Source organism: Ruditapes philippinarum, unplaced genomic scaffold, assembly GCF_026571515.1.
Source record: "Ruditapes philippinarum isolate M1 unplaced genomic scaffold, ASM2657151v2 ctg1337_1_1_1_1, whole genome shotgun sequence".
NCBI lineage: Eukaryota > Metazoa > Mollusca > Bivalvia > Venerida > Veneridae > Ruditapes > Ruditapes philippinarum.
The window spans coordinates 343,307-366,926 of NW_026858956.1; the positions used below are offsets into that span (position 1 = coordinate 343,307).

The 23,620-nt window shown below is 32.8% G+C and overlaps 1 protein-coding gene across 1 annotated transcript in view; it reads right to left on the reverse strand.

The window, feature by feature from the left end:
- Nucleotides 1-23,620, reverse strand: part of LOC132754776 (histone deacetylase 4-like) — a gene marked incomplete at its 5' end in the record, with an annotated part of 73,275 nt that overhangs the window by 15,112 nt on the left and 34,543 nt on the right. The window contains 8 exon segments of the mRNA XM_060745465.1: nucleotides 4,473-4,590; nucleotides 5,086-5,219; nucleotides 6,816-7,068; nucleotides 9,346-9,598; nucleotides 9,973-10,156; nucleotides 10,560-10,686; nucleotides 11,078-11,188; nucleotides 18,901-18,986. Of these exon segments, the coding sequence (XP_060601448.1) occupies nucleotides 4,473-4,590; nucleotides 5,086-5,219; nucleotides 6,816-7,068; nucleotides 9,346-9,598; nucleotides 9,973-10,156; nucleotides 10,560-10,686; nucleotides 11,078-11,188; nucleotides 18,901-18,986 (1,266 nt within the window).

Here is a 23,620-nt window from a genome sequence, read left to right on the forward strand (position 1 = left end):
TCTGCCCCCCAAAAAATTCTGTGTTGTCTTGAAATACGCTGCTAATAATACGACTTGTCAAAGAAACGTCGCGGTAAGTATTTTAATTAACTGTTAAACCCACAGGGACCCAGCACAGTGTTGGGATAGTGTAAAAAAGTAATTTAAGAAAAAAAAATATATTGTATATATAATATATAGACTATATATTATATATTAAGTATATTTTTTTTTCTAGAATTACTTTTTTACACTATCCCAACACTGTGCCGGGTCCCTTTGGTTAAACCTACCATATGCCAGATTTATACAGGATTTATACAGTGAGATATGCAACCGGTTATCTTTACTGGAGAATAGCCTGTCGTCTGCTAGTTGCGGAAAGTGTTTATTGGTGTATTAATTTATGAAAGAATGTCTGTTAAATTGGTCAAGCCATTCTCACAGAATTATAATTAGGCTTTGATCATATTTCATCAATGCATTTAAGGTCGAAATGCGTAAAATTATAAAAAAAAACCAACTGCAAAAACAAAAACAAAAAACACGCCAAATTACGTAAGCAATTACATTCAAGGACAGAGCGAGAGAAATCTGCTGCAATTGACAAGATCAGTATTTTCAGATTTAACAAAAAAAAAAATTAGTCTTTAAAAGCAGAATGAATACAGGTTTTCAAACAAACAAAATAAAAAAATGCCCGCACTTACTTTTAATAGATTTTTATGTCAAAAATTGACCCGCTAATTATCCGATAAAAATATTTTCACAATGGGCAAAATTGAACATGACTTTGTGTAATCTTTTCTTGACAGTATTTTTAACATCTGATCTATAAAGAAATGAGTGCAAGTCAGCTGAGTTTCGGCACCTTTGATGATTCAGATTACACAGCAGTGTGTAAACATCAAAGAATGACAGATTCTTTTGAAGGGCTCGCTTGCCACTTGTCATAAGTCATCGTGTGTAGATTTCATGTGTGTTTTTAAACAATGGCAATGTGAGCAAAAGTTTTTTTGTGTATTTAAGCAATCTTTGGAATAGACAATCGGCGATGTATTTAATTGCATTGCTCTAGTAAGTACTATGTATATGTATGCACCACATTTATAGTTATGAAAACTTATTTTTTTTTTTTCCCGCCGCCGACCCTACCTTTTTTTGGAAAAAATCAGTAAACCAAAATATAAACAAGAGGGCCATGATGGCCCTGGATCGCTCACCTGACACAACCGCATCCAAGCAATGTCTTAAACAAGCATCATGACCAAGTTTGATGCGACTGAGAGTCAATGTGACCTCTAGTGTGTTATAAAGATTTTTCCATATTTGGGCAATGTGACCTAATTTTTGACTGGACACGACCCATATTTCAAACTTGACCTAGAAATCATCAAAAACAACCTTCCTGACCAATTTCCAGGAAATTTGGATCAAAAACTGCAGCCACTAGAGTGTTAAAAAGATTTTTCTATTTTTAGCTCCTGTGACCTAGTTTTTTGACCAGACATGACCAATCTTAGCACTTGACCCAGAAAACATCAAAACAACATTCTTGACAAATTTCCTGAATATTTGAATAAAAACTGCAGCCACTAGAGTGTAAACAAGCTTTTTCTATTTTTAACTCCTGTGACCTAGTTTTTGACCTGAGATAGCCCATCTTCGAATTTGACCTAGAAATCATCAAAACAACCTCCTGGCAAATTTCCAGAATATTTGAATCAATACTGCAGCCACTAGATTTGTTAACAAGCTTTTTCTATGTTTAGCTCCTGTGACCTAGTTTTTGACCGGAGATAACCCATCTTCGAACTTGACCTAGACATCATCAAAACAACCTTCCTGACAAATTTCAAGAATATTTGGATGAAAACTGCAGCCCCTAATGTGTTAACAAGCTTTCTATTTTTAGCTCCTGTGACCTAGTTTTTTGACCGGAGATGACCCATCTTCGAACTTGACTTAGATATCATCAAAACAACCTTCTTGACAAATTTCCAGAATGTTTGGATGAAAACTGCAGCCATTAGAGTGTTAACAAGCTTTTTCTATTTTTTAGCTCCTGTGACCTAGTTTTTGACCAGACATGACCCCATCTTCGAAAATTGACCTAGAAATCATTAAAAACAAACCTTCCTGACAAATTTTCCAAGAATATTTTAATCAAAACTGCAGCCACTAGAGTGTTAACAAGCTTTTTTCTATTTTTTAGCTCCTGTGACCTAGTTTTTTGACCGGTGATAACCCATCTTCGAACTTGACCTGAAAATCATCAAAACAACCTTCCTGACAAATTTCCAAAATATTTGGATGAAAACTGCAGCCACTAGAGTGTTAACAAGCTTTTTCTAATTTTTAGCACCTGTGACCTAGTTTTTGACCGGACATGACCCATCTTCCAACTTGACCTAGATATCATCAAAACAACCTTCCTGACAAATTTCCAGAATATTTGGATGAGAACTGCAGCCACTAGAGTGTTAACAAGCTTTTTCTATTTTTAGCTCCTGTGACAAAAGTTTTTGACCGGACATTACCCATCTTCCAACTTGACCTAGATATCATCAAACAACCTTCCTGACAAATTTCCAGAATATTTGGATGAAAAACTGCGGCCACTAGAGTGTTAACAAGCTTTTTTTCTATTTTTAGCTCCTGTGACCTAGTTTTTGACCGGAGATGACCATCTTCGAACTTGACCTAGATATCATCAAAACAACCTTCCTGACAAATTTCCAAAAATATTTGGATGAAAACTGCAGCCAATAGAGTGTTAACAAGCTTTTTTCTATTTTTAGCTCCTGTGACCTAGTTTTTGACCAGACATGATCCATCTTTAAACTTGACCTAGATATCATCTAAACAACCTTCCTGACAAATTTCCAGAATATTTTGGATGAAAACTGCAGCCTATAGAGTGTTAACAAGCTTTTTCTATTTTTTAGCTCCTGTGACCTAGTTTTTTGACCCGAGATAACCCATCTTCGAACTCGATCTGTATTTCATTGAGACAAACATTCTGACAAAGTTTGATGATGATCCAATCAAAACTGTGACTGCTAGACTGTTAACAAACCCAATTATTAGAGTGTTAACAAAGCTTTTTCTATTTTTTAGCTCGTGACCTAGTTTTTTGACCAGAGATGACCCATCTTCGAACTTGACCTAGATATCATCAAAAACAACCTTCCTGACAAATTTCCAGAATATTTGGATGAAAACTGCAGCCTCTAGAGTGTTAACAAGCTTTTTCTATTTTTAGCTCCTGTGACCTAGTTTTTGACCCGAGATAACCCATCTTCGAAACTCGATCTGTATTTCATTGAGACAAACATTCTGACAAAGTTTGATGATGATCCAATCAAAACTGTGACTGCTAGACTGTTAACAACCCAATTGTTAGAGTGTTAGCCAATAGAGTGTTAACAAGCTTTTTCTATTTTTAGCTCCTGTGACCTAGTTTTTGATCGAAATGACCCATCTTCGAAACTTGACCTAGATATCATTAAAACAACCTTCCTGACAAATTTCCAGAATATTTGTATGAAAAACTGCAGCCTCTAGAGTGTTAACAAGCTTTTTTCTATTTTTAGCTCCTGTGACCTAGTTTTTGACCCGAGATAACCCATCTTCGAACTCGATCTGTATTTCATTGAGACAAACATTCTGACAAAGTTTGATGATGATCCAATCAAAACTGTGACTGCTAGACTGTTAACAACCCAATTATTAGAGTGTTAACAAGCTTTTTCTATTTTTTAGCTCGTGACCTAGTTTTTGACCAGAGATGACCCATCTTCGAACTTGACCTAGATATCATCAAAACAACCTTCCTGACAAATTTCCAGAATATTTGGATGAAAACTGCAGCCTCTAGAGTGTTAACAAGCTTTTTTCCATTTTTAGATCCTGTGACCTAGTTTTTGCCCGGAGATAGCCCATATTCAAACTGGACCTGTATTTCATTGAGACAAACATTTTGAACAAAGTTTGATGATGATCCAATCAAAACTGTGACTGCTAGACTGTTAACAACCCAATTGTTAGAGTGTTAACAAGCTTTTTCTATTTTAGCTCGTGACCTAGTTTTTGACCAGAGATGACCCATCTTCGAACTTGACCTAGATATCATCAAAACAAACCTTCCCTGACAAATTTCCAGAATATTTGGATGAAAACTGCAGCCACTAGAGTGTTAACAATATTTTTCCATTTTTAGATCCTGTGACCTAGTTTTTGACCCGAGATAACCCATCTTCGAACTCGATCTGTATTTCATTGAGACAAACATTTTGACAAAGTTTGATGATGATCCAATCAAAACTGTGACTGCTAGACTGTTAACAACCCAATTGTTGACGACGAACGACGCACAACGCACGACGCACGACGCACGACGACGGACGCCGGACATAGCCCCATCACTATACCTCACCATGACCACTTCGTGGTCAGGTGAGCTAAAAAAAATTGGCCTAAAGTACACATACCAAAATGTTTGGGATCAAGTCGAGACCGACTTAAATGATTTGTGGCATAAAACAATGTATAAGCCTCTGAATGACATGACTGTATTTCTTCTAATGTAGCTTTTCGGCACTTGAGTTGCTGAAATTATTAGAAAATAAATAACAGCAATTAATAGATAATTAAAGTTATGAATAGATTTATGAAAGTAAAAAAAAATAGTTAAGTAAAAGCTATAAATAGTTTCAAAGGAGCTATAAATAGTTTCAAAGAGTCAAAAATAGAAAATATTATTAGATATGTTATATCCATTTCATGCCAGGGCATCATATATACATGTCATTGTGCAGTATGATTATACAGTTATGACATTGTTAACTGTTAATCAATATTTGATTTTACATGTATTTGAAATTCTACAATCTAACACTGGTGGACACAAAATCCTTAGAATAAAAATGTCATTTTACAATGTCTATTTCAATGGGACATCTTCAATGCTGAAGGTATATTTTTTTAAGCACAACTATTATAACTTGAGGGTTCATTAGCAGAAAACTTAATACTAATGAAAAGTGCAAAATACAAGATCAATATACGCTACATCTAATCATGAACATGTTATGGTGTACATACCTCGCAACTTGAGATCAGATTTTTTTCTTGTAACCGGGACCAAATATTGTGTATTCTACCGGCATGTTCCGGATGTACGGAGTCTGAACCACATGAACACTGGTGCTTCTGCATCATAGTGTCATATGCTATTGCTGAAATTAAAAACAAGTTTTGTCCCCCTTCTTTATAATCACATTATCATTGTCATACATCATACTTAAGGTTGCTAAGCAACGATAATTATTTCCATTACTTTACGACAAGTACATATAATCATATGCTGATACTGAAAATAATGAAAAATAGGGTTGTTTTTATTTTTTTTCTTTATCTTTCTTCAACTCCTTAGTATCATAAATTGTTGCTTAAACAAAACAAAAATACAAGTACCACTGGAATGCCATGGTTGCTAAGCGCAAACAAACTGCTTCTGTGTTGTTGTTTTTCTTCTAGAATATTAATAATGGTGTTTATAACTTGACTCCCATTCTGCATGTAGGGATGGTCAGGTTCATATGTCAATCTCAACAGCTTGTATGATTTACAATTTATTCACTCAATTCCTTCAATTCAAAGTCAAATTTTTGAAAATATCTTTTCTTTTTTTAAAACTAAATCTTTTGGAAGGATACTAACAAATACCTCAAAATATGACAATAATTACAGGAAAGACTGGTTACCTAAGTATATACATTAACAATATGATAGGACGCATCATAGAGAAACATTATGCTATCAGTAAAATTCTAACCCCACAAAACATGTGCACAAATACTAGAAATACCTCGACGCGTGACATAAATGACAGACACAGACATTATTAATTAATTGCATGAAACTGATTCCCAACAGGTCCATTTTAAAAACAATAGTGTCTCATGCAATCACTTCACATTTAAAACTCTAAATAATAATTTCTCATACAGTATTTCTGCTTGAATAAACACAAATTAATTTTACATGAACTGATGTAATTTTCACGGTGACAATGATAATTAACTTATAGAACTTAACAGTGTTGAGTTACACTGTAAATATTATATTCAATTCCCTAGACTGCTGTTTGATATTTGTTGGGATCATTTTACCAGTAGTTCTAATAATGGAATCAGGGTAAGAAAAAATTCATACATAAATTTCAATAGTTGGGCTATGATACAGTATGATTATTACAATCTGGCTAAATCTGTGTAGCTCATGAAAATCAAATGAAACGTAAGGGTAAATCATTTTGTAACAATTTTCAATAAACCATCATATGCTACCCAGTTTTAAATAGTTAACAATAACCAAGTATAAGTCTACCAAAAACCTCACTATAACAACCAGTCTAGGAAAATGTGATATTTGCTGACATGTTATCTTAAATAACAGATTATTATGTAACTTTAGTTTGACTGTTTCAGTGTTGTAATGGGGAAAATAAGGATTCTAAATATCTAATTCTTGTGATGTCCCTTTTTATTCGGAGATGGTGTGAGGTACAGGTTAGAATAAATGATACCACACTCCATGTTGTTGATGTAATTTTCACGGTGACAATGATAATTAACTTATAAAACTTAATGGTGTTGAGTTACAATGTAAATATAGTTTTAGAAAGCTTCTCATAAACTTCCACCTGTCTTTGACAACTACCATGTAAAGGTGGCAATTAACATTGTTGGACTGAAGTAACAAAAAGATCTGTTTTAGTTGTCAATGATAGTATCATGTTAATAAGCAATCATTTGTAACACAGCACTTACCAGTAGTGAAGCTGTATTTTACAGGGCCAACTTCCTGTGCCTGTGGGGGCATGGAGAAAGTAACGAGGGGACTAGATTGGGTTCTTGCCAGGGGACGATGATGCCCTTTATGTCGAGGCTTTGTTACAGCCAATAGATGTTCACTTTCCCTTCTTGTCAGTTTATTTGAAATCTCCAAACGACCGTCGTCCATCTTAGTTTCCTTGACAACAATGACATCATTGTCGTCTGCTTCATGGGCTTCTTTCATCTCCTGTAATATTATATGTTACATAAAATGTATATTACTTCATTGTAGTGACCATTTCTAATGAAGAAATTTTATAATGAATTGAAGACTTGTGAACTTTCAAGTGAAAATTTTCACTGATTGTGGAGATTGAACTTGCATTAATATAAAAGTAAAGCCCCGGTCACATATTCACGGATAATGCCACGGAAGAGCTACGGTCTAATCGTTCACGGATTACTACGGAAATGTGAAATTCCGTAGTCCGCTACGGTTCCAGTACGGACACACAACGGTATAAGTACGGAGTCCGACGGATTTACCACCAAAATCCCCCGGAGAGACACGGATTGTTACGGACCGACACGGTTTGATGCGGAGCGACACGAATTAGGACGGACGCACTACAGATACACTACGGTCTGCTACGGTATAAGCACGGGTTAGTACGAATAAGTACGGTCTGATACGGAGAAGAACGAATTGATACGGAGAAGAACGAATTGCCACGGATCTATACGGACCTAATACATCCGTCCACAATCTCTTGCATAAATGCCCCACAAGAAAAGAACACCTGGAAAACGAATTGCAGAGTTTAATGATTTCGGCGGAGAGGATTCGGCGTGATCGCGTCTGACCCCCGAGACACATCAGGTCCGATAAAAGTGAATTTCTTGCCATGAGAGCCTCATACTAAACATGAAGGGGTCTTCGTAAAAGCCCATCTCCAGTCCACCATCTTGCCTGTCCTCTCTTACCTGATTAGATATGGACTAGTAATCATTAAAAAAAGTGTTGATCAAAACTGCTTCTCTTTTAATTTTAAAATGTGCCTTTTTTATACAATAATATTTATTATCGTGAATGTTTATGTTTTAAAAATATGTAAAAAGCTTGTTAATTAATCTTCTTTTAACTCAAGGGTCAGTGTCCAAGGCTTATGAGACACTTCGTTTTATGTACATATTTACTCAAATTTCACGATCCAATGTTTGTAAAATGTGTAACATTAAATGTTATTACTCTATTACTTAAGAATTGTAGTACGATATCAATTTATTTTACCTCCATGCATGTCATCTAGCAGCTCAACCACTGCCTGCGCATTCTGAGCCATTTCAATATAAATTGCAGCCAGTAAATGGCAATTATCATTTATTGAATGTTCCCGCAAATATGTCTGTTTTTAACAAGAAGGTAGTACCCTTGGAAAGTACATGATACTTAATTCATCCGTTCTAAACAGTGGTGGACCGTACAAGTCCATGTTGCAACACAATAAACCGTATAAGACCGTGCTAATCCCTGCTTCTCCGTAGTACAACGTATTAAGATCGTGGCTTTCCGTATTAATCCGTATTAAAACCGTAGCTTAAACGTAGGTTATCCGTACCAAACCGTGGAAATCCTTGACAAGTTGGTGGGCTACGGACTAGTACGGTTTTCGTACGGACCAGTAAGTATCGGTACATTTTAATACGGACTAGCAGGGATACGCTACGGTTAATTTTTCCGTAGCAAATTTTTGTGCATGTTCAAAAATTGTCAAGGATCGCTACGGATATACCAGGACTACTACGATTGATTACGGTTACAATACGGAGAGCTACTGACCAGTACGGGTAGCTACGGACGATACCGGAATTAATCCGTGGCTCTTCCGTGGGCGTATTCCGTGAATATGTGACCGGGGTATTATACATTAATTAACATGGCGTAAGAAGTTAGTAACACTCTAAGCAAAGTAACAAGTCTTAATGACTAAGAAACTATTAAGCAAAGTTTCCACTCAATACCATCAGTTGCTGTAAAACTTTCAGTAAAACAGTAACAACTTGTTTTCTAAGTTCACAAAGTAACAAATTCATTAAAATCTATGCACAAGTTATGTATTTTAGACAGAAACCAGCAATCATCTCATGCATGTGTCTCATTTTTCATATTAACATCTTCAGTGGTGTGTGAGATTTTAAACTGAATGCAAAACCTGAACAAATTATCACACTAATGCAAGTAACACTACAATTACCAAATTATTCTTAAAAATGATCAAGCTAGAAATGGAAACAATATTTCCTTTTTAAACCCTTTATCCTGTTTGAACAGAAAATGATTAGCTTTGTAACCAATATAAAGCCAGGCCTTGCATTCTGACCAGGCTCTTGTTTTTCATATATACTATACTGTAAGTTGTTCAATTTTTTAAATTTCAATATTGAAATCCCTTAAATTTGAATGGAATGTTCCTCATTAAACGCTGGGCAAGACTATTCAGCAGATAAGGGTTAAGATATGTACCTGTGCTAACTTTGCCTCTGTTTCTTCATCCACATTCTCCATATGACTTTTACTGCTGGTACGTTGTAATACAGTTTGTCTTATATGTTGTTTAACAAGGAACTTATCTTTGAGGATCTGCTCGGGGTCGTGCTCAATGCCAGGTCCCGCGACCCCAGCTCGCTGCTGCTGCTGTTGTAACAATAGATTCTGCTGGATGAAAGGATGACCAATCGGTAATGGAGCTGACTGAGTGCGTCCTAATGGTCGATGTCTACAATAAAACAACATGAAAGAAATGAGATTTCCAAGTTCAGAAACATATTCATAGATATACATACATTCTTCTAAATTTTTTCATAAGTAAAATTGTATTAAAATCAACAACTCTGAAGATGTGTCAGAGTAAAAAGGTTTTTATGTGTGTGTGTTTTGTTTTTCTAGACAGGTATAAATGATAATCACTGGAGACTTTTGTTTCCCAAAATATCATTAAACTAGTTTTTTTTAAATTTTGATTATGAATTTCTATGCATGTGTCACTGTAAAAAGGCACAATAATAAAATACCAAACCAGTCTGGTCTATGTTTGTAAATGATTTTGAGGAAACGTTTGTTTGTGAAACAAATACAATCATGTAAAATTACCTATGAATTCTGGCTTGGTGGCTTTCTGATGATGACTGTTTACTGGTGGGTGTGGGGTAGGGAGGCCCTACAAGGGGTGAGGGTTTGGTCCCTGAGGCCCGGGCTTCTTCTATAGCCTTGAGTTGGGCTGCCATCATGGATCGAGCTGACGTATCAGAAGGTGACGGGTATTCTCCATCTATAGCTAAAATCATAAAATTAAGACAAAATAAACATAAATAAGCTAAGCAAAGTGTAACTAGAAATGTTTTCATGGGACTTTTTTCTGCTTTTAGTATTTGATAGTTTTTTGTTTTTTTTTCTACATTACATCATTCACATACACATGTACATCATTAATTTGCCCTTTCCTCTTGACTTTCCTCTACCTGCAACTTCTATATTCCCTTACCCTTTCTGCTAGGCTTAATTCCATGCCTGAAACTTCCCTTATATCTCCCCCTGCTCTAGCTTCCCACACTTCCATAATCCTCAACCCCCCCCCCCCCTCCCATCAAATAATAAACTTTATTATGTACATATATTATGTTTAAAATACACACAAACTATATTTGTTTGTATAATTTATAAACTTAATATTTTCAAACCTGGCAATGATGGGTGATAGCCTGTGATGCCTGGCAGACCCTGCCCAGATAGCGGGAGACCTAACCGTGCAGCACCCATTGCCCGCAGTTCCGCCTCTGAATAATTCGAATGAGTTCCATTACCACCCTGAAAAAAATAATATAGCTAAGATTTTATGGCAACTCTGAACTTCTTATTCTTTATAACAAATAAATTTTCACAATGTCTCATGGCAAAAGAGAATCTAAACTGTGCTGAGTAATGTAGTTTCTGACATAGAAAATTTCCAGATTTTGTTTTTTAAAATATTCGTAATAAAATATATATATATAGCTCCAAGACCAACTTGCATGCTGTAAAAAAATTGTACAATTATTGTAAAATACCACCATAGAATCAGTTCAGTGAAATTTAGTCAAAATCTACCAAATGGTTTTGGCAGGTGTCGTTCAAAGATATTGTGAATAATAACGCATAAGCATAACCAGAATAAAATGCAAATAACAATGGGCCAAAAACATAAAATATTAGTACTTACAGCACTTGGAGGTCGCCCTAATGAAATGTTTGGCATGGACGGTGATGTATATAAATCTGGGTTTACATAGCCCATTGTGTGATACAGAAGATATGGGTGTATGTGTGTGTCCTGAAATATAACAAATGTATCACAATATACTCAAATATTCAAACCAAAATGTTGTTCTTAAATATAAAAGTACAAAAATCTATGCATAAAAAAATATCTTTGCACCTGAAATAATGCATGGAAGTGCATTTGCAAAGCAGAATAGTTTCCTAACAAATAAAAATCTTAATTCCCTCATAGAATGGAACCCTCAGTGCTGAGGTGCCATCAGTTCAAACTCAGGGACCTGTACCACATGGAGACCTCAAACACATTAAACAGTTGTCATAAAAAATTGTAAATACATGTACATGTATATGTAATAGTCAAGTTTAGGAGATCTTTTTATCCTTAAGCAGAGTTATTTTATATGCTACATGTACTTGTTATATTTTTATATTCTTTATACTTCAGAATACTTCACAATTATCTCAAAAAGTTTGAAATCAAAAATATAAATATCAAAGAGTCTTTAAAAATAGAACCCCCCCCCCCCCCCCCCCCAAAAAAAATAAAACGAAAAATAAAAATACTAAAAACAAACCCCAACTATGCTGCTATAATCAGTAGAATTAGTTGCTATTCTTTTTATAGAAATACTTGACAGGGCCAGACTGATTTAACAGCATGTCTTTAACGAAAATATCTGTAACTAACAATCTTCCTGACAGGGCTGATATCCAAAGATAGGATTTTAATCAAACAAATACCCCCAACTATTCAGCTGTATTTAGAAAAACAATTTTCTATTTCTGGAATTTTATACAAATTGGATTATCATGACAGGCAATCTGGAAGAAATGTATTTCAAGATTTTGGACTGATAATTATTTCTTTGTTCTATTTTCAGACACTGAGGGAAGATTAATTTCTGATTTTTCAGATTTTTCGCCTAAGACAGACACTTATATTTGGAAAACACTTTTGCAAGAAAGTAATTACTCTTTGATTTACAAGAACTGAGAAAGAGTGAGGTTTTAATGAAATTTCTTTCAAGACCATGTGAGAGTATTGAATCAAGACAAATTGAGTAGTTATAATTTCAAATACATATAGTATTCATTCTTTTTTCTTTTTTTTTGTATTTTAGAGGATTAAAATTAATAAAGGAATATGAAGTGTTAAAGTTATAATTCTCAGCCAAACAATCACAGTATTTAATATATGTGACACATGATAACTTTCTGCTTTTAAGCCAGGAAGACCCCTCTTATCCCCATAGAGCCCTTTTGTCAATCAATATATGCTTTGGACTAAAAATTTATGAAGGATATACCTTATAAGTTTTTGTGTACTGCACTCATAAATTCTAGCCATCTTTTTTGTTGCATGCGTGTGGGTGGTTGTCAAAAAATTGTTATGTACTTTTTGTAATATAGCAATAAGAATTTACAATCAGTTTATCGTTTTACGTCACATCGACACAGGAATGGGCAATCTGATTTTAATATAATGCTCATACCAAGTAATATGTATCTAAAACAATCATTTCAATGAACTTAGAAGAATTTTATAGTTTTAAGCAGCATCAAAATCAATTACCTTTGATAACTTATAATTGTCATTGTGCAAAGAAAAAAAATCCAAGAAAGTCATACCGGTAATTAGGGCCAATTTACACCTCAATATGCTAGTGTCATTTTGTGAGAGAAAAAACACCATAAGAGACTCTCAAGAAATAAAGTCTAAATATAGCACAAGAAATCATTCATTTTCCACATACGCCTCCTAAAGTCTATGGAACAGCCAGTGTAATATCTATACCACTTGCACTTTAGCCCACAAGGAGATTTACTATTTCCCAGCTTAAAGTACAAAGTCATCAACAAAAAGAGTAAATTTGGAGTGAGATTTGCTGCCAGCATGTACTAACTTGCCTATTTAGACTTACAGAGATACAACAACATAGCGATAAGCCCATGTTGTTGACATTATCAACTTACAATTAAAAGAGAGCTTTTCCAATTGAGTAGGTGATCACAGGATCTATAAAGCTTATTTTAATATTTTGTCTTGAAAATGAACAAACAATGTGGTGTGTCTGCTATTTTAGCACTACTATTTATGGAATGTTACTATAATAAGAAATGATTTTCATGATAATAGATATAAATCAATATTAACACTAGGAATACATTAATGACAACAAGAAAAGTACTATAGTTCAAAAAGTAAGAGCCACTGCCTAGTGGGAGCCATGCTTGACTTTTTCTTATTTCTAAAGTCAAACGCATCAAAGGAAGAATAATGTAGTAAAAAAATACTCTAAAAAAATATTTTCTTGTCCAAAATATAAATTTCATATTGACAGTCAGTCATTCAAAAGGTCAGGGTCACATTTAAATTAATAACCATATCTGTTTTGTTATAAGTGTTCTTTTCTCCAAGAAATTAAATTCATTAACTTGACCTTTTGTGTCAAGGTCAAGTTATGGTCAGTCAAGTTCAGTTAAATCTTCTGGTCCCAAGGATTGTTGTGCCCACATATGAAGACAATCTGTTAGTTACTTACAAAGTTACAGCCAATTATAGAAAAACTATGAAAATACAATAATTTGTCCTTCAAGATCATGGTCATTTATGAGTTAAATATCAGGCAAAATTTATCAATTACACCTTGAAGGTCAAGATGAGTGATGGTCAAGGTTAAGTTAGTCAACTTAATGGTCTTATCCAAATGATTATTGTGCCTATTTATGAAGACATAACAAAGTTATAACCAATATAGCAAAAATCAAGCAAAGTTCAAAACTTTGAAGGTTAAGGTCATTTATGAGTCAAGGTCAATTTCAGTCTTGTTTCCTTGAAGGTCTTTCTAAAAGAGTTGTTGTGTCCAAATATTAAGACAATTCATTCAGAAATCAAAAACAATTATTGCCAATTTTAAAGTTTTGGATGGCAACGCCAACAGCAAAGTCAACAGACAACATGACCATAGCAATGGCTCTTTTTTTTTCTTTGAAAAGTTGAACTTAAAAAACAACAATCAAACAAATTAAAATTTGATTTTCCCAACATTATAATAAAACTTCCCCTATTCTTCCTAGTTTTATTTTCTTTCTTTTTTATCATTGATTTGTTACCTGTATTTATAAACATAAGAAAATGACAATGTAACATGTTTTTATATAACTGAGCAGTATATTTTACCTTGAAAACAATACAACATAAAAACAGTTTCAAAACACCTATTCATTTACCATAAACTAATTTTGTTGCAAATGTTCTACATAATGACATGTACAGGTTAACTAACCGATATCTTTATAAACAACAATTAATATAGCTTATTAACTTTTCTTAGAGAAAAAAAGTTAATTCTGGGAAACACAAGTTCACTATATATTAAAATGTGCCTATTTTAGGAAACAAGCTTTAAATTAATATGAGAAATGCCAAGAAAGGAATATTAAACTTCAGAAAAAGACTTCATGACACGTAAATATCTATTTTAGTCATCTGTCATCCATTTTTATCTGGCTTTAAAATGATAAAATACTGACAAAAAAAGATTTATAAAGTGTGCTAAATAATTTATCAAATTATGGTACATGTATATGGCCCCTTTAACACTTTTAACTGGAAAAAGTTTTTCGATAATCATTACTGCAATCATCTGTATAGTGATTAACCTCTTTATAACAAGACAAAAAGAAACTGGTAAGACTTTACAAAAATAAATGCAACCGCTATACAGTATATTTTTATTTGTTTGTTTGTTTCCATTAACAGTTCACCAATATAGTTTAGGTCATATGGTGCAGAAACTGAACAGATAATTTTGGCTTCCCTCTGGTGCTACAATCTTTAAAGCAACACCACAGGTCCGAATCACCCGACCTGCCGAAGCTTAGAGATACATAGACTCCAGTTATTCAAACCCATTTAATTGCCTCTTATGATCCAAATCGCACGGATAAACAGTGGATAAACGGATAAACAGTAGATAAACAATGGGGTACAACTCTTGACTTAACCATTAAAGGCAACCCCTCTGCCACAAGGGGATTGCAGTCCAATTCTTATCAACAACCAAAAAGTGTTTGTTTCCAGTTTAAATTTTTTTACTGTACTATGTATATCATTTGAATCCCATGCAACATGTGTTGGTAAGAAAGCTATAAAATATTACTACTTATTTCACACTTTATAAAATATATTCAATGACCATTCAGCTTTTTGACCACATGATGTTCCAACAGAAACTATTATAGGATCTCATCAATTTAGCCTTGTTTCCATTTCCAGAGTCCAAACATCCATATCAATTGCATATTGCAATCCAAATAGCCTTAAGTCCAAAATATTTATATCAAATACATATCACACCCTATTACAGCACCTTTCTTCATACAATTTTTTAAATTGATGAAATTTAAAAAAAACAAGAGCTGTCGGTAGGACAGCACGCTCGACTATTCTAAGTGCTTGATAGTAAAAGAGCCTTGATAATGTTAAATTTTTTAAGTTCACAAAAGAGCTAATTTTTTTTATAAATTCATGTTATAGGCCTTAGAGAGAGTCTAATTATACAGTATTGGCTTGACTATTCGTAAGGTAATGTCACAAGGGTATTTTATTGAGTATAATAATACTAATTACCTATGAATACATAAATTTGACAGAAAAGGTACAAAGGCTTGTTATTAAGATGTTTTATCAAGTAAATCACTGCTTTATTATTATGAATGCATAAAATTGTCCCAAAAAAGGCACAAACCCTTCAGTAGTTATTGAGATAACAGCTTACAAGCAAAACTTTACCATGAATTTCTAAGTTGAAAAAGGGGAGAAAAATCAGCCTAAATGCAAGATAGAATTATGGATCTTTGTCAGTGACAAATAGTTATTGAGATATGTAAAACTTGCATGTAAACATTAACCAAGAGACTAAGTAGAAAAGGGGATATGAATCAGCCTTAATGTAAGATTGAGTTATGGAACTTGGTCAGTGACATACAATTATGACTCTCCAATTATGACCCTAAGTGCATGTGTAAAGTTTCAAGTAAATATCTTTGAAGACCTTTAACCTTTAACCAAAATTTCTAAGTTTCAAAGGGGCAAATAATTCTGCAAATATTGCAGGCAGAGTTATGCAATTTTGCAATTTGATGAACATTGTTACTATAAAAAAGTATTTTAAATTTCAATTGAATATCTCAAGCAATAATTGAGATATTTGACTTTACAAAAAAACTTTAACCAAAATTTCTAAGTTCCAAAAGGGCATAATTCTGTCAATATTGTAGGCAGAGTTATCCAACTTGTCAATCTGATGTACCTTGTTACTATGAATAAGTATTGTAAGTTTCAATTGAATATCTCCAGCAATAATTGAAATATTTGACTTTACAAAAAACTTTAACCAAAATTTCTAAGTTAAAAAGGGGCATAATTCTGTCAATATTGTAGGCAGAGTTATCCAACTTGTCAATCTGATGTACTTTGTTACTATAAATAAGTATTGTAAGTTTCAAATGAATATCTCAAGCAATAATTGAGATATTTGACTTTACAAAAAACTTTAACCAAAATTTCTAAGTTAAAAAGGGGCATAATTCTGTCAATATTGTAGGCAGAGTTATCCAACTTGTCAATCTGATGTACCTTGTTACTATAAATAAGTATTGTAAGTCTCAATTGAATATCTAAAGTAATAATTGAGATATTTGACTTTACAAAAAACTTTAACCAACGCAGACGCCGACGCTGACGCCGGGGCGACTACAATAGCTCTCATATTCTTCGAATAGTCGAGCTAAAAATGATACTTATAAACATTTTTCTCTAAAAAAAATATTACCTAAAACTTAAAGAACTTTGTTGTCATCAAACATTTATAAATAATGATCACAAAAATGATCTATGCTGTTTGTACTTTACAAAAAAAGTTATTTTATTTGTTTTGGGTATCCTTGAAAAACTCCTGCACATTGATATTATAGTTGATATTTCCTATGGGAGGCAAATCAATGTGACAAACGTTTACTATAGTGGTAACCAAATGTGTAGGCAGACATGTAGGCAATGATAATCAACTTTACAATACTTAAAACATCCATAAACACTCTTCTATTTTAGGAGTAGGTGAAAAAAAAAGGAAAAGAAAAAAAAAAGGACAAAAAAAATCTTGTGGGCAATATGTGAATTTCCAAGCATTTAAATACTGTTCTTTCAATCTTGGAATATTTTGCTGTTACCATGGTAATATTTCTTTAATTAAAAGGTCTAGTAGTAATAGAAAGTTATCAGTGGTTATAAATGATTAGATTTTTATCATGATACACATATATAGTCTTCACATTTTTTTTGTGTCCTACATTAATAGAATTTACAATCTCTTTGCAGGAAAATTGGCTTAATTTTTTTCAGTCATATTTATACAAAAAACCAGCATCATACTTTATCTTATTTTATGATAAAGATTTCTATTCCTTATACATTTCAAGTTAAAAATTGTAAACTGACAAAAATTAAGTTCAGATTTTTAATATTAGAATATTCGAAAGTTTTGTATGTTTGAGTAATGGGCTACATTAAAGGAACTCCACTGAGGACCAAAAGCATTAAATAGAGAAAAACAGAATGCCTGAAGAAGGCCAAAAATGACAGAATTGAAAATGTTGCAGGCTCGGTTAGATAAAATCTGTTCATGATAGTGCTGGAAAATGCAAGATACTGTCCACGCCTCCAAGCAGAATTCAACATTCAAACATGAAAATGGTCAAATAAAAGAATCTAAATTAACTGGTATGCTAAATATAATTAAGACATATTCTAAGAAATAAATTGAAAATCTAATGTTTGTACTATTTTCAGCTCAATTTGAGTGAAAAGCATAAACATTTTTCAATTCAAAAAAATTTTTGGGTCAGTTTTCGTTGTTCAGCAAAAACAGAGAGAACGAAAGATATAAAATTTTCCACACAAGTTTTTGGTCTAGACCTACATTAATATTTCCAGTCCCATCAAAAAAACCTAAGTGGTGCCCTTTAAAGTTTTTACAGGTCAAAAGTACCAACGCTCAAATTTTTCTTCAAACCAGACAAGCTAACAATAGACACTCTCTTTTTAGTAACGAAAGAATTGAAGAGGAGAATTTCTAAATTTGTACCAGAAATTTACTTAAGGAAATTATATCATAATTAAATCAGCATTCTGCTTATTTGGTAGGTGTTTTATTTACTTGAAAATCAGTAATCAAATTGATGGCAACTGCTTCTTATACCTGCATAAAATATTCATATCATTGTACACTAGTTATTTTTAGACCAAGCCAAGTGAGACAAACAATTACCTTATCTAGTGAGTGGTCAATCTACCACCAACTATTGATCTTTGGATTGCATATGATAATGAATCCTTTTTAAAGTTTTTATAAATGTTTTCGTGTCAGAACCAGGAATGTCAAATGAAACTAAATGATAGTAATATATATATAGACAAAATTTTCAACCCTCTGCAACTACATTTTATTCATTTCTTAACTACATTTATTTAACCAGGACATAAATCATCCCCAGGACACCTCTGTGACATTCACTTGATTTCCAGGAGTGAGTCCCAGACATTTCCAGGACAGTCCCAGACATTTCCAGGACAGTCCCAGACATTTCCAGGACAGTCCCAGACATTTCCAGGACAGTCCCGGACATTTCCAGGACGGTCCCGGACATCCGGAACATTATGGCATGTATGGGTTATGGCAAAATACAGCACTTAATACTTACTTCTTTCAGATTCCCATTAGACAGCGCAGGATGAACCCCACCAGGTGGAGAGTTCGGTCCCGAATCAGAATTGCTCCCACAGTCAACTGGAATAAAAAATTAATCATTTAAAGACGTTTTCGGTAGTTTTCTGTGCGCATCGTTATGCGCATCCAAGAAAGATAATCACGGATAATTACTCTTCAAATGAAGGTAAAGTTGAATACTATTCGGATAAGTGTTTAAATTTCGGCTGTAAGCAAATAATGAGTAAATAATACAGAATAGATATTTCTAAATGTTCATTAGTACGACAGCATTGATGATAATTCTGCGCGCGTTACCCCACCCACTTGTGGTATAATAGTGACAAAAGTGCGTCGCGACTTGATTACTGGCAGACAACTGGGCAAAGAAGTTTAAAATGATATATTTTAAAAGTGTTGAATAAAAAAACAAAATTAATATCCAAAAATGTTCAGAATTTCATTATTTTCTTTGTACATTTCTGAATACTTGCGCTTACTGTTCGGGTATGTTAAATTAGTCGAGTGAAAAAAAATAATATGGCCCTAGATATGTTTTAAAAAAAATCAGTATCATTTACTTAATATAACATCAAAAGAAAAAGAAATTCTTATTACAACATGTTTTATATTTGACAATACATTTAGTATAACACTGATATTTCTAAGAAAGCGTGGTAATTTTGACAGTTGGCATATGCGGTAACCATGGAAACTGCCCGTTTACAAAAAACTTACACTTCAACATATATATTTTATTTCTATTTTTGAATCCACAATCAAATGTTACTTGATTTATCAATAATGTAGAAAATTCTATAAAAGAAATTTCGTGATAGCTTTAATTTTTTACAGAAAATTTTCATGTTTATTTTTTTCTTCTTTTGTTTAGTTAAAAAGCATGAAAACTCATTTTTTAAAGAAATATGTCCAAATTATCGTTTGTTTTTATACAGAACCCTAAGATAAAGCAAGCTTTATATAAAATTATGTTTATTGTGAGTGTAATAAGCTATTTTATACATTATTATAATACAGTTTGGATATTTTGACAATTTTGAGATATACGGTTACCATGGAAACTGCCATTTTTAAAAAAATCCAACACGCCAACATATATTTTTCTTTTTCTTTTTGAATTTTTCATTAAATTTTACACAATATACAAAAAAAATAGAAAATTCTATGAAACACTTTTTTCAATATCTCTAATTATTCTGAGAATTCATGTTCATTTTTCTCATTTTTTGTTCGGTTGAGGAACATGTAAAAATCATTTTTTAAAGAAATATGTTCAGATTATCATTTGTATCATACAGAATCATTAGATAAGGTTATCTTTGCATAAAACAATGCTGGTTGTGTGTTTTAAGCTATCTTATACATTTCCTATTCATTATAACACAGTTAGGCTATTTTGACAGTTTTTAGATATACGGTTACCATGGAAACTGCTATTTTACAAGAAATCCAACACGTCAACATATATTTTTCTTTTTATTTTTGAATTCGTCATTTAATTTTACTCATCATACAAAAAATTTAGAAAATTCTATGAAAGGATTATTTTTTCATAAAACTGTAGAAAATGTCTTTAAACATCAGAAACAAATGTCATAAATGTACTACTTTAATTTCAACACTATCTGTAGGAAAAATAAAATCAAGATGTGTTTGGTATACTCTACTTCAATTACTTGGTAGAAATAAATGATGAGTTAATGAGGCAAAAGTTTGGACTGATACTTTCAAAGCATTTAAGATGGTACACCCCTTATTAACTATATTTTCTTTTAGTGATCAACCAAGCTTTCCAATCTTTTACATTTTTAAGAGTTTGAAATCATACAGTCAATAAATCATTTCATAAATGAGTATTTTTCTCTTAACAGATTAGGTTGTTACTCAACACTCAGGACACATTTACAAAGCATTTAAGATGGTACATCCCTTATTAACTATATTTTCTTTTAGTGATCAACCAAGCTTTCCAATCTTTTACATTTTTAAGAGTTTGAAATCATACAGTCAATAAATCATTTCATAAATGAGTATTTTTCTCTTAACAGATTAGGTTGTTACTCAACACTCAGGACACTGTAAATGGGATATGGCCATTTTCTAACTGTACTGGTGGAGGAAGACGTCAGATGCATTATTCCAGCACTAACTGAAACTTAGGTAGAACCATTACTGTTCCATAAACTAGTCTGATAGCTTAGAAGTACTAAAAGGCTCCTGTCAAAGTTGGGATTTGAACAAACAGCAAAGTATAATCATGCAACAAATTGAGAGTAAAACGTTAAGGAATCAGAACATTTAAATATCAAAAGGGACTGAATGTTTTTTATCAGGCTATTTTTCTTTGTTCCTCGGTCAATTAAAACTCATTGCTTAGTACTGGTTATTTCCAGGAAGATTCTGAAGTGTGCCTATAAGTTTATAGCTTCCTACATCTTAAGTAAATACTTTATAAACTAAATATCAATTTTAACAAAGATAACTAATTTTTGTTAAGTTACAAGACCAACTCATGAATCTTAAGATATTCTCAGCAAAAATTCTATATTTTAAGTTTAAGTTCCCCTTTCCTGGCCAAGGTTTAAAGAGACATGTAAACAATGTAAGCCCACCAAAATCTTTGTAAGAAATGACAAGATTTATAATTGTGAGATGGATTAAATGGATCCATGTGTTTTTTAAATGTAGTAATATTTCAAGGCATGCATTTAAATTTAAATTAGTAGACCTGAAATAAAAAGTAAATTTTGAACCTTTATTGAAAGATGTCTACCAAAATTTTACCCATTTTGTTCACATATCAACAACCCAACAATCATTGACTGAAAACGGCCTCGTATGAAACCTTATTTTATATGTATAATTCTATTTCAAAAACAGCACAAAATTAGCTACATTCACACAGTTATGTCTATATTTAAACTATCACTTACAAATCTAACTTAAGAACTGAAGAAATACATTGTAAAAAAAAATATCATAAATTTGTTTATAGAACATATGCATAACTATATGAGACTGTAATTGTTTTGACTCATAAAACTGCTATGTCTGTCCCATGCTTCAAGTACTTGTACCGCTAGGTCATTTGTTAATGTTCATTCTTACACTATCAGACAAGATAAAATAAACTTTTCCTTCCCATCAATTGTTGGCTGAAATTACCTCTTTTTATTATGAAACAACCCTTTTTAGGAGGCCACAAATATGACTTTCCTTAATTGGTTTGTATAGTCAAGGTTTGACTGTACAGTATAAGTTAAGTACAGTATAACCCCAGCAGAGCATCAACATTTGGGAGATGAAGATATGATTGTTGTTGAGAGATTACTGTTGCCCAATAGACCTTAAAATTATCATGTGAAAGCCCTACAGGAGAAAGCACTGATAATGTTGTAAATGAAATACTGCTGGACTGGGTGCAGTCCTACAGAGGTAGCATGTATGCCAATGCTAGCATATTTATCAACAAAATCATTTTAGATGTGTATGCAACATCCAAGTTATTTTACTGCATAATTTAATATGACATAATATATAATTACACCTTTTTGATTAATATGTAGATGATTGAAACAATACTGCTGTAACTGTAATGGAACTTAAACCCTTAACCTGCTGAATCTGAGTAATGGACTTTCAATGCTTTTTAATTTGGAATAGTCCATTCTAAGCTTAAGGAATTTCAATATCAAAATACAAAAACTGAGCTACCAACAGAATAGAGCCGAGTCAGATTGTACAGAATGATGTGCTACAGCCTGACCCAGCTCTATACTAGTGGCAAAGCTTCAAACCTTTTACTGGTCCAGCAGGTTAAGGCAAATTAGCTCATTACAATAACAACAACAACATTGAATCAAACTATCACATCAGTATGATCATGATTAGAAAATAAAAAGTTAGTTAATTGCTAAATGCTAGCAGTTCCAAGCACAATTTTATATGTAGTATTTATTTCTATATAGTAAAACAACAAAAACTAAATGTGTTAATAAAGTTTTCAAACAAGCAATTCTATCACATATGCTATAATATGCAAATATAATCACTACAAAAAAAGTAAATTAACAAGAGGGCTGTGATGGCCTTGCATTGCTCACCAAAATCAATGTTTTTCTTTGGTTAAAAATCAAAGTTGTTTCATTTTTGCTTCAATTGTTAAACCAATAAGGCCAAAGCCATTTTAAAGACATTTCTTTTCCAAAGATGCTAAATTCTTTTTAGTTTGGGGATAATCCAGCCTATTAATATCTATTTTATTCTACGTAGGCCGCTGAAAATAGTTGACCAAATCTATTTGAAGAAAATTGACAGAAGTCTATTACAGAGGGTTGGCTATACAGTCCAAGTTTATCAGGTTATCTTATTAAAATTATCTTTCATAAAATCACATTTATTAACAGCCTTTGCAGTTATTAAAAGGGAGGGGAGCCCAATTAAATTTTATAAAACTTAACAAATGACCATATTTTGCTATATTTGACCAAAATTGGTGAAGTTCCATCTACTGGTTCATTAGATTATGTTACAATAGACATGGTTTTTTATCCTAGTGGCCTCTACAAGGGGCAAAGATGTACACCTGTAACTTTCAGACAGAAACCACTTGTCAGGATGCTACACAGCATCTGTAGCCTGACCAGAACTTTCACTGGACTTATAGACATGTAACTGACAAAAGACATTGCACA